We start from the raw sequence: 12,025 nt of genomic DNA, 5'->3' as shown, positions 1-12,025 counted from the left end.
CTTACAGTTAGCGTAACAGTGGAAACAATAGAAATGTTTCAGTACAGACGAATATAGTTTGGGATTTGAGATATTTCTCGTACATGTCATGTAAGCTTAACATCCTTTTAAAAGATATGTTCGAAACATCCTGACACACGTTGACACACATGCGAATATTCGTTTAAAACCACGCATAGAGTTTTGAAAATTAATATTTATAAGAGTTTCCATAAACTTTCTTTAAACATGCGATTAAATCAATTATCAGCTTCTTTCGTAACGCCTTCTAACAAAAACTTCACTTAGTTAAGTCAGGAATTACATTTCACCATTTCATTGCAGAAATTCTTTCCGTGATCATTATAATTCATCTCTTTATAATAGATGAAAGTCATTAAAACAAACAAAAAACAAACTCTATGTCTTTAGTCCGCAAGCGAATTATACCGACCGACCGACCGCCGCTTGTCGGCGAAGTTAGTGCCAACTTTAGCGGATAGAGGGTGTCGAATCCCCAAGGCCGTTAATTTCGGTTTTCTAGACCGGAGCCGCTACTTTACAGATGAAAGCCATTAACATTTATAAAAGGTCAGAGTTGAGGCAATTTTATAACGACATACTTTATATAATGTCTGCATTCATACAGAAATGTGATGGTCAACATTTGAATAACAACGAAAATGGCAAATATGACTTCAGTCTGTGCGAATCTATATGTGTGTGTGTGTGTGTGTGTGTGTGTGTGTGAGGCGTAGTGACTATGTACTAATGATTAGGCATATTTACAACACCTTACGATTAGATTACCGGATATCTTTTACAAATTGTGAATTTAGTCTCAGAAAATGAATAATTTAAATTTCCTCTCTCCAACTCCTTGATTTGGTACTTGAAATGCCTAAACAGAGATATGTAATTAATTCAAATTTTTTAAAATTAATTGCTACAACTTCGTGTAACTATACTACGCCTGACGACGAAATAAACCCTTTCAATTTTCATTTGACGACATTTCTTACTCGTCAGTGTAGATAAGTGGAGGAAGTCCTAAAGCCGTCGAACTGCGCCAAAGAATTCTGCTGACAATAACAGACACAAATCCAAAGGCCTGTCAATAGATCGCACTTTATGGGAAGGGGAAAGAACTAAGGGCTGGTCGAACAAATAAAATGGGTCAGGGTACGAATGAGTTTAGTAAGTAATGACTGGGACTGGAGGAACCCCGTAGACTCCGGGAGTTTGCGCGAAGTGGCTCGGAACTTGGTGGCCGGACACCCACGAGTGGTCAGCGGAGAAGGTCACCAAGGGCCACGGGTACTGCATGGGACTGCGCAGATGCGTGGTACTGGCTGGAACCTCCTTCATCATTATCGATGAAATGTCACGGCGCTTGCGCATTTCAGGTGCCAGTGCGGCTGCAATTGCCGCCTTCTCATATTCCTTGGCGAAGAGGGCTTTTGCGTTCTTTACCTGGTGTCGAAAGACAAGATTAGTTAGAAATTACATGTCCAACGTTCTGGGTATTTGGAAATATCTTGGACAACAAGAAATTATGGGAAAAGCTTATGTCCTGTCTACTTTCTTTCAAATGTTTTAGTCTATATGGTGAAGCAGCACTAATTAAAACATGATAATTGTACAGTTTAATGACCTACTTCTTCTATTTGTGTATATTATTTTTTAAATTAATTAGATATAACCTCAAATGTCTGCACTTTTACATTGTTTACACTTAATTTATGTCAGAATTTGTAGATAAATTTACGAGTAAAATCTATTCTCATAAAGTTTTTTTTTTGTTATTACTATGAAACTTAAAGCTAAAATTATATTTCGCGCAGCCGCCATATTCGTGTTTTAGATTTACAAGCACAGACATATCTTCACAAAAGGTGTTATGTATTTCGCACAGAATTTTATGTCTGTACGTCAGGCAGTGTTGATGTGGACCGCAGGCCAAAAGATGTCATTGTTTTGAGTTTTGTGTTATTGGTAGTAAAATGTTGCTTCTAGTGGCATGGTGTTCATACCAAGTTATGTGAAAACCGTTCTATTTGCTGAAAGCTTAATTAGAGGACAGTCACAAGGACGTGTCACCACAAGACACTTCTTCTTTACAAAACATAGGAAGTCGGCGAATATGGACCGGCCATTTTGATAATGAAGTCAGGGCGACTTAGAAACATACTCGTATATAGATGTCGTATTCCTCTTAACTAACTTAGTGACTAACTAACTAAATAACTCATACAAAAAAAAAACGTTACTGGATATGAATCCAGGGCCACGTCTATCTACCTGCCATTCTCACAACCTAGTTCCTAAAATCCATATTAATGCTAGCTTATCATTTCCTTATCGGTTTTCCAAGCGAATGTGTTCCCGAAGGTGTCTTCACAAATATAATGTACGTATTTCTTTCCATGTTTCTTATTTCTCTCCTTCACAGTGTCCAGATTAGATCTAGGGCCCACACAGTCTCCGGTCCAATGGGTACCGGAGACTTTTTCTTCAGGGATAAATCGGCCGAGGGGTGAAACTCGCCATTTGCCTGCGCCTAGTGCAAGAGATCAAGAATGGTAGAGCTACACCTCCACTCCCTCACACGTATCGATGGAGCGCTGCTTACTACATGGGCTTTACGTTTTACCTTTATTATTCACTTCAGATTATTTTATTTCTCTATTGCTTATTTAAGATTTCAAATATAAAATTCAAATATAAAACTAAAATCTTAACTTTTGTTTTATATGCGCGTGAAACTTGGTCACTAATTCCAAGGGCGTCTGAGGAAAGAGTACTGAGGGGAATAACTGGATGTAAAGGGGGGGGGGGAGTAACAGGAGCCTGGAGAAATTCGCTTAAGGAGGAGCTTCATATTTGCATTCTACACTAAATATTAACAAAGTAAGTGAATCGTGGATTATGAGATGGGTGGGAAACGTGGTATGAATAGAGACGAGAAGTGAATGCAACATTTCATTCTGAAAATCTGAAGTTAAGAGACCGTTCGGGACCTTAATGAAAGAGCTTGTGAGTGTGTTGACTGGTTGCACTTGGCTTTGGGCAGGTTCCAATGTGGTTTCTAGTGAACAAGGTAATTGACTTTCAGGTTTAATTAAAAGTGGGTAACTTCTCGATTATCTTCGCAACTATCAGCTTCTCGAAAAGGACATGAGGTATTCTTCCCTGTCTCCCGTTCTATCTACGAAGTATCTCCTCAACAGCAACAGTCTTAGAGTACTGGGTAACATGCGGCGTGTAAGCTTGACAAACTCACCGCCATCTGTCAGCAGATTGTCTAGAGAAAATGTGAAAGCCTCGACGTCTCACAACCGTATGGCCCTTCACGGCCTATTACAGGCATAGCTTTATCTTTTACCTACATAATGCTGAGGAAAATGCCGGCAGATTTTTCCCTGGTTATGAGATGCCGACTTGTGAAGTTCATCTCCATGAGGCGCCGAGACTCGCCTCTACACTCCTATATAGATTTTTCACATAAGATCCAGGAGGACTTTAATCTTTGCTTTTTTTTCTATGTGTCACATTACAAACAACAATCCAAAACTCTAGCATGTAGAGTACCTCAGGAGTGTCCTCCACGGGCTGTGGCATTCCCCGGGTGGTGTCCTGCGAAGGGATGGCGACTTGTACGACGTGGGGATATTGATATATGCTGGATACAGGCACTCCGAATAGACCCTTCATGTGCATGGGGTTTTCCACCAGAGACTTGACGAGCACGGTGGAAGGTTCCTTCACGGCCACAACTGGAGCCACGGCGCCAGCTTGTAAGAGAGTTGCACCGTATGGCCAGGCGAGATGCTGGGCCGCCACGTTGGCTGCCACTAGCACCACAAGCAGAGCCACCTGGATAGGCAGAATGTAAAACAATGTATTTCCATCTGTCCACATACTCACTGAACGGATTTCTCTTAAATGTATTACTCGGGGTTTACAATGCAAGATGTTAAGATAATTTTGGTTCGTGTCCATCAATTATAGTCCCCATTTCATACGAAACTCAAACTGAACTTGCAAGATCCCGCGAAAACGCCTCGTCCTCTGTAACCTTACATGGCCAGCAAAGCTAAATAAACTGTAATTTGTTTTTAATATTTTTCGGTGCAGTAACAATTTAAGGAAATACAAGGAAGTCAATTTTCCATTTGTGCGACATCACATACTCTATGATTCGCTTCGAAACATTAATTATGTTGTATTCTGCTTCCTCCATTATACCAGTCTCACCGTTAATTATCTACACAAATCGTAAATTCTTTTTCTCTCTCCTTTTGCTCCCACTGTGGAGCATAGGGCTGATTCCTAAGTTTCATGATCATTTTACAGACGGTAGAATTCCTTGGACGTGTGACCAGCTCGGCGCAAGGCCTCTACTAAAACACAGAACAAAACAAATACAGGATAAACGCATACATATACACACATCAAACATCCATGCTTTGTGTGGGATTCGAACCCACGATCCTGGCTTTCGAGCGAGTGAAGAGAGGACATGCCTTAGACCGCTCGGTCAATACAATCACGAATGAAAGACTCTGCGAAGAAAGCCAGATATTAAGGGCGTGAGCTGATGCCATCCACTGAACTAGAAGATTGTATGCAGCTGGTTGGTTTCCCATTCATATCAGCATCAAAGTCATACACGTGTCTTCGTAATGTAATCACAGTCTGACAACTTCTATAATAATTTTTCTCGGGAAAGAAGACTTAGGAAAGTATTTAGTGCTTCATCAGTGTGCAAGTCTCTTCTCTATAATTTGTGCTACGTTCTGGTGCAGTAGTTCCTACGTCATATGCTCCAAAAGGTGAATACAATGAACGAGTTGTGAGGGTGAAGGTCCGTCTGTCTCTCTGCATGTTTCATCTTCAAGAATTACTGAATGCATTTCTGATCCTTGTTCATCGCTTACTAGAGTTACACCTCTACCCTGAAGATGGAGGCAGTATGCTCCTGTCGAACGTCGGTACACCTCTACTAGACTACGCAACATCACATCCCATTCTAGATAAAAGTGTCTGCCAATACTGACAATCAGTCATCTGAAGATAAAAATAGAACACACAAATAAATCGTTGGTTGTATTTTTGCTCCATTTCGGACGGCACACTCTTAAAAATGAGTAATTTGTTATCTTACGAACCTCAATAGGTTCTATGTTTTATTATTACAGAAAAGCACCAATCTCCGTAGAGCTAATAACATAACACATAATTATACGCTGTTCATCTTCGTACTTCTTAAATGTACACCGTTTCGACAATGTTGCAGATAAAAATTATAAACCTTAAGGAGAAAGTACCAGAATTAGTGAATAGAACCGCATAGTGCAATTTGCAATTTGTACTCTTCGTCTAATATATTAAAATGATTATGTGAAAGAAGATGAACACACGTGGAGGAGACGAGAAATGTAAAAAAAAAAAAATAGAGAAATAATTTTAGAGAGAAAATATGAAGAGAAAAAAAATGCTTCGGAGACCAGGGCGTAGATGGGAGGATAATACCTACCTACCTACCTACCTACCTACCTACCTACCTACCACTTGGCGCTACAGCCTTGGGTGAGCCTTGGCCTCCTCTACAACCAGTCTCCACTGCTCTCTACCCCTCACCTTCTCTAGCCTTCCTCTCAGATGGGATGATAATACCTACCTACCTACCACTCGGCGCTACAGCCCTGAGTGAGCCTTGGTCTCCTCTACAACCAGTCTCCACTGCTCTGTACTCCTCACCTTCTCTAGCCATCCTCTCAGATGGGAGGATATTATTACAGGAAATCATGGGAAGAACCAAGCGCTTGCTTTCCTTTCACTACATACTGAGTACTTGGTACGAAACGGATCTCATAGAAAGCATCGCGTCCAAAAATTATTCTATTGTTGACTGTATCTTTTGCAGCGGGAACGTGTTTACCCAGCCATCGCCTAGCAATGACCCTCTCTTCTGGCTCCATTAATAGGGGTGACACACACACCAACTTGACTTTATAAGCTTCTTTCAGTTTTTTCAAAATACGGAAAGTAGGCTGAAAATGGATCTTATAGACATGTGGTACAAGGAGTAGAACTGGATTCATCTGGCTCAGGATATGGGTCAGTGGCGGGCTCTTGTATACACGATAATGGGTAATCAAATTCAATAAAGACCACGGATGTCTTGTCTGGCTAAGTAACTATCAGCTTTTCAAGAAAGACTCTACTACATACAGTTATTTCTTGGTCTATGTTTCATGTTGTGTAGTACATGTACTCGACCGCCTCTGTGGTCAAGTGGTCAGCGTTCCTGGCTACAGATCCAGTGGTCCGGGTTCGATTCCCGGCGCTACCAGATTTTCTGAGAAGTAGTGGGTTTGGAACGGGGTCCACTCAGTCTCGTGAGGATAACTGGGGAGATATTTCAAGGAAATAGCGGCTCCAGTCTAGAAAACCGAAATTAACGGCTATGAGGATTCATTGTACTGACCATGCGACAACCTATATCCATTAAAGTTGGCACTAACTTTGCCAACAAGCAGCGGTAGCTTAGTCGGTATAGTCCGCTTGCGGACTAAAGCCATGGATTTTTTAATTCGCTTAGTGGGGGTGGAGAAACCGAAGTACTCGGAGAAAACCCGCCCCAGCGCCACTTTCTCAACCACAAATCCCACTTGACCTGACCCGGGATCGAAACCGGTGGGAAGCCAGCGGCTAACCGCTTGAGCTATGGTGCGACCTCGGAAGCCACGGAGTTAGTTTAGTACATGTACTCTTTCACAAGACGAGATGTTTTAGAAAAGATGGTCTGATTTGGACTTCAAGCAAAGTCTGTATCGTACTGGGAAGGGCTAAATGGAAACTCGCCTGACAACCTTCAGTGCAAACCTTATATACAGAATTTAAATGAAATTCAATTAGTTTCGGAGGCGGAATATGTGACTGATGGACACACTCGTTTATAAATTTTATAGAAGAAAACCCATTCCTCACATATCTCGAACAATGAACAATTTTCCACATAATTATAATGAGTCAACCACTGTTACCTAATTTCTGTCAAAAGAGAGAACTTTCCAAAACTCTTCTCCCTTACTGTACGATTTAAGTTTGTGAAAAAAAACAATGGTAGGCAGTAACCAACACCGTAAACTCACCAAAATGTTCATGACGATTCAGAAGTCTGGCCCAATTCTTCAAACCTTTGTGTTGACGATTTCCAGACGTTCACTGAACTATATATACCAGAAGACTACAGACTTAGGCTGAGACAGGAACGTGCTAAGAATTTCAGACACGCGATGTAAGAACAGTCCCAAGGTAAGCAATTCGGAATGTATTACCACAGAAGCTACCGTACACGTTCTGACATCCTCGTTAGTTATAGATCACAGAGATCCTAAGTCGAAACATGATTGGTTGGGTTCAAATGTAACTTTATTTTCTATTGGATGATAATATTGAAAAATCAGCATTACGCTGGAACAGTTATCGGTATTTGCCTTTATTTCAAAATAGCAACAAAAAACATTAAATTCCCAAGGTCTCTGAATCGAGGTTATGTTATTGGTTGACTATACAGAATAAGGTGCTCTGATTGGGTGAGTTCCCAGGGTGACAAGTGTGCTTGACATCCCTTTCTGCTGTCCTTCAGGGAGACTGTGGTCAGAGGCTGCCCTCGTCTGGCTGGACCAGTTTTCACTTTGTCTCAACAGGCAAGTTCTCTTCCCCCTTGCCCCTTCTTGGTGCCCTCTATGTGACCTACCTCCTATGTCCTAGGTCAGCGTACACATGCTGGGAATTGTAGATTCATACCATTCTAAGGCGAGAAAGCGGTTCTATTTTATGTGTCTGGTTAGTAACTTTTCAAAACCTTTAAGTAAACAGGAGACTATTTGGGCCCTATGCCAGAAGAACGACGAATCTATTGAAATTAAACAGAGATGGGTGGTAGGACCATTTACAGGACACTGTTCCCCAAAAGGACACCTTTTCAAACCGGGACTAACAGATGACCCTACTTGCGAACCGTGCATACTATGTGATTGTGAGGCTGGCCTGAACCAGTTTTTATGGAAGCAAGTGACTGTTATGACGCCCACATAAACAAATTCCTACATTTCATTCGAAGTGTAGGATTGATAAAGGGGAAGTACAATAGATAATTGAAGGTCGCAGTGCAAGAGCCGGAGGGTCCACCCCTGATGCATTCTTTCATTCATTCATTGAAAGAGGGAGTTTGATTGCTGCTCCATATTAACTGATATAATCAGATGAGAGATTTGAGGTTCTTAGGGCGGTGGGAATAAATTTACTGTCTTCTGGCATATGACGTCATGTAGTAAGAAAGACCATTGCCGACGTTTCGGAGGAACACATTGCCTCAACTTTCAGGGTAGAAGGGCTCCCTGAAGATGAGAACAATACTTTCCTCCGGAACTTCGCTGACTACTAAACTACATGGAGTCACATCGTAAAAGACAATAATCTTCGTCGTCAGCGGCCTCCTTAGTCTAGAGGTAACGTTCCCACCTCATGACTCAAGGTACGCGGGTTCAAACCCGGCGGATGTCGTGGAATTTTTAAGGGCGGAAAAATTCAGAGAACAAGTCCTCCGGGAGGGACTTTAAGCCGTGGGTCCCGTGTCATAGCTTTACGGCATGTAAAAGAACCCCATGCCTCAAGGAGGCCTCTGAGCCAAATTATTAAGGACATTTCCCGCCCAACAATAGTCTCTAACGCTTCTGGTAGATGGGGAAAGCATCTAGATACCGCTGAGCCAGTAGAGGCCGAACTCGCTGGCTGAGTCGCGACTGATGGCACGCACCAGTATCGGTAGGGCATAGAGACTGGTAGAATATCATAGGGGGACGTACAATAGACCACTGGTCGCGGTGCATCGGGAAACCCACCCCCTCCAATCATAATAATAATAATAATAATAATAATAATAATAATAATAATAATCTTCATCCTTGATATAGGTTTTAAGCATAATTACGTTTATAGCAGAGCTTTAGTATCTCGTCACTTTCATTTATTTCGTTGTTCTTACTAAAATATTCCTATATTTACCTGTCGAGACAGAACAGAAGAGGGGACATAAACTGAAAATGCAAGTACATAAACTACTGATCAAGACAGCCCAGAGTGAAACAAACGCACACAGGGGATTCAGCCTTTTTTCTTTTGCGCACACGTCCCATCTATGAAGTTACACAACCGATTTTGAACAAATTTGGTACTGAAAACCTACAATAAATATTACAAGGCGAAATTAATTTTACATATAATAGGTCCAATATACAGACCTGGATGACTAAATTACTGAAGAAAGTAATTATAGGCTCGAGGACCGGGTTTAAATTCCTGACAAGTGCGTAAATTGTTTCTTTCCTCAATTAATTAAATATAAATAATAACACAATTCCAATTCATGTGAAGTTAAAATAAAAATTCGCGGCTCGTCTTTAAATTATTCATATAAACAAATTATTTTTATTTCGGCCGCATTTATAATTTTGTCTCTCCCTCTCTCTCTCTCTCTCTCCTTCCCAGATCTCTCTTGCTTTACGCTTTGTACGTCTTAACTAGTTTAGGAATGTGAGGTCTTGGAAATACTTCTTCCCTTTCTTTCTAGTTTATGCTATTTTACTTCTTTTTGGTTCAACGGAAATTTTATCCAGATCTGTCTCTTGTCTTCGTTTCTTGTCCTGTTGCAACCTTTCACCGATCTAAACATTTCAGCTGTCTGTATTCTCGTCAGTCCATACTCTTTCCCCTCCAAAATGGGGATCCATAACTGTGTACAACTTCGACCATTACTTCTGTTCTAGCCACTTTCTAGGTGTTCTAAGTTAATTTCCATTTAAATAACGCCATGTAGCAGAACGTCTGTTGAGACATTGACAGTAATTCAGAAGGTCAAGAAATTTCCGACCTTTTATGTAACCTAGAGGTTCACAGACATATTTAAGAACCTGCATCTTGGCTGTATCCTCCATTTTCATTCATGTTCGTCCTATATTAAATATGTTGACTGTTGCGTAAGTTTCGCTGGAACCCAATACAACAGAAATGACTTTTTTTCTTTACATCAACACAGCATAAAGATTTAGGCCTACTCCTTTCCACTGCTTCCTATCTCTGCCACAACATTCCGTAACTAATTGGCAGTTCCCAGAAACCAGCAACTTCTATACAACAGTCGAATTTTAATCTCTTCATTTGGCTGGATCTGCCTCCTACGGAACTGTAGGACTTACTGATTTATTCTCAGTGTATTTCCGTTCTCTCTTTCAAGAGGAATTTATATAGGGCTTTCTCTTATGGCAGTGCATTATCAAACAAGTTACGTTAGTAACTGGAATATATAAGAGAGATGGATGAATTATACAGCAAGCTACAATGATAACGTTCTTGATTGAAGAAGGAATTTACTTTTCAGAGCTGGGATATCTCAGTCGGTATAGCGACTGCTTACGGTCTGTATGACCGATGGGCCAGAGTTCGAATCCTGGTAGGATAAATTATTTTCTCTTCTCCACGTCGTCCAGACCTGCTCTGAGGTCCACCAAACCTCCTATCCAATAGGTACAAGGGGCTCTTTCCTCAGATGAAAATCGGCTGGAACGTGAAGCTGACCATTCACCTCCAAATAGTTTCGAGGTTAAGAGAATGTGGATCTATACATACACTCCCCCCATACGCTTTCATGGCGTAGTGCTTATTTAGTTAAGCACACGGACAACTTTACCTTACCTGTCTCATGGTCGCTATAGATCTACTGCACTAATACAAAGGTCGCATAAATATTAGTGGCAACATCTCTATAGTTCTGAAATGACTTTATTATCTGAGGTAAACACACTTACATTCCTTCAATATAATCGCCCCCCCCCATGTGTACCACCTTCTGCCAAATTTGTGGAAGGCGCCGTACACCATCAGTGCGTCCACTTCTGTTGATGTCCAGCAGTGACTCCTCTACAGCACGAATAGTCTCCTCTCTTGTGTTGTAACGTGTCCCTCGCAGTGGCTCTTTAATTTGGCAAAGAGAACATAATCTCACGGACTCATATTGGGTGAGTATGGCGGATGTTGCAGTATCTTCCAACGCCAGCGGCGAAGGAGATCCTTGACAGCGTCAGCAGTATGAGCCCTTGCATTGTCATGAAGGATGATGGGGTTCGTTGCCAAGTGTCTTCGCTTTCTCCTGAGTGCTGCTCGAAGATGTTTACACCCTGTGCTTAACTAATTAAGCATTACATAATGAAAGCGTATGGGGGAGTGAATGTATAGATCCATATTTTCTTGACCTCGGCACCAGCTGGAGATGAATGGTCAGTTTCACACCCCGGCCGCTTTACTCCAGGAGAAGGAGTCTCTGGTACCCATTAGATAGGAGGCTTAATGGGCCCCAGAGTCGGTCTGGACGACTTGAAGAGAAAATTCTTGACCTTACCGGGACTGGAACTCCAAATCCCTCGGTTGTCCAGCCCGTAGCCAGTCGCTATACCGAGTGAGCTATCCCGGCTCCTTGTACCGCCTAAGGAAAAATAATAATTTTTCATGATCATCTCCTAGCCTCTTTCGACCATGTGTAACGTGTACAGTCGAAACTATGTATCAAAGGAAACTTCGCTAGTCATCCGTTTGAATATGTTAGGCCTACACGTCCAGTTATGGTATCATGAAATAATAAAGACATGCCGGGAAGTTATGCACAGCTGTCTAGCAGTTGTGTTGAAGAAGTTGTCGCTGTGGTAGGTATACAAGGGTTGGATAAAATGTAGTGGCAACACTGCTATAACATGAAAGATGTGCGTCAGGTGGCACTAGCGCCGTCTGTAGCTGATAGCAGAAGTTCAGTTGAAGTAGTGCAGTGAGTGGCTCTGGTTGTGTTTCATTGAGTTGCATTGTGCATCGTCTTGAAGTGTAGGAGCCCAGTTCAAGCGCCCTAACAACATGTTTACGAAACAAGAACAGCGCTCCTGGCTAAAAATTGAAGTTGCACGAGGTCGTAGTGCACGAAACTGTTATC

The 12,025-nt window shown here is 41.7% G+C and overlaps 1 protein-coding gene across 1 annotated transcript; it reads right to left on the bottom strand.

Moving 5' to 3' along the window:
* Window positions 1-470: 470 nt before the first annotated feature.
* LOC111874412 lies at window positions 471-7,328 on the bottom strand. The gene is made up of 3 exons (XM_023869906.2): window positions 7,140-7,328; window positions 3,571-3,855; window positions 471-1,452 (listed from the first exon to the last, which is right to left on the bottom strand). The coding sequence occupies exons 1-3, from the start codon at window positions 7,149-7,151 to the stop codon at window positions 1,174-1,176; spliced, it is 576 nt and encodes a 191-aa protein (XP_023725674.1). The 5' UTR covers window positions 7,152-7,328; the 3' UTR covers window positions 471-1,173.
* Window positions 7,329-12,025: the final 4,697 nt, after the last annotated feature.

Source organism: Cryptotermes secundus, unplaced genomic scaffold (genome assembly GCF_002891405.2).
Source record: "Cryptotermes secundus unplaced genomic scaffold, Csec_1.0 scaffold251, whole genome shotgun sequence".
Lineage (NCBI taxonomy): Eukaryota > Metazoa > Arthropoda > Insecta > Blattodea > Kalotermitidae > Cryptotermes > Cryptotermes secundus.
Note: the sequence above shows the minus strand (reverse complement) of the source record. Positions and strands in the feature narration are given on the sequence as shown.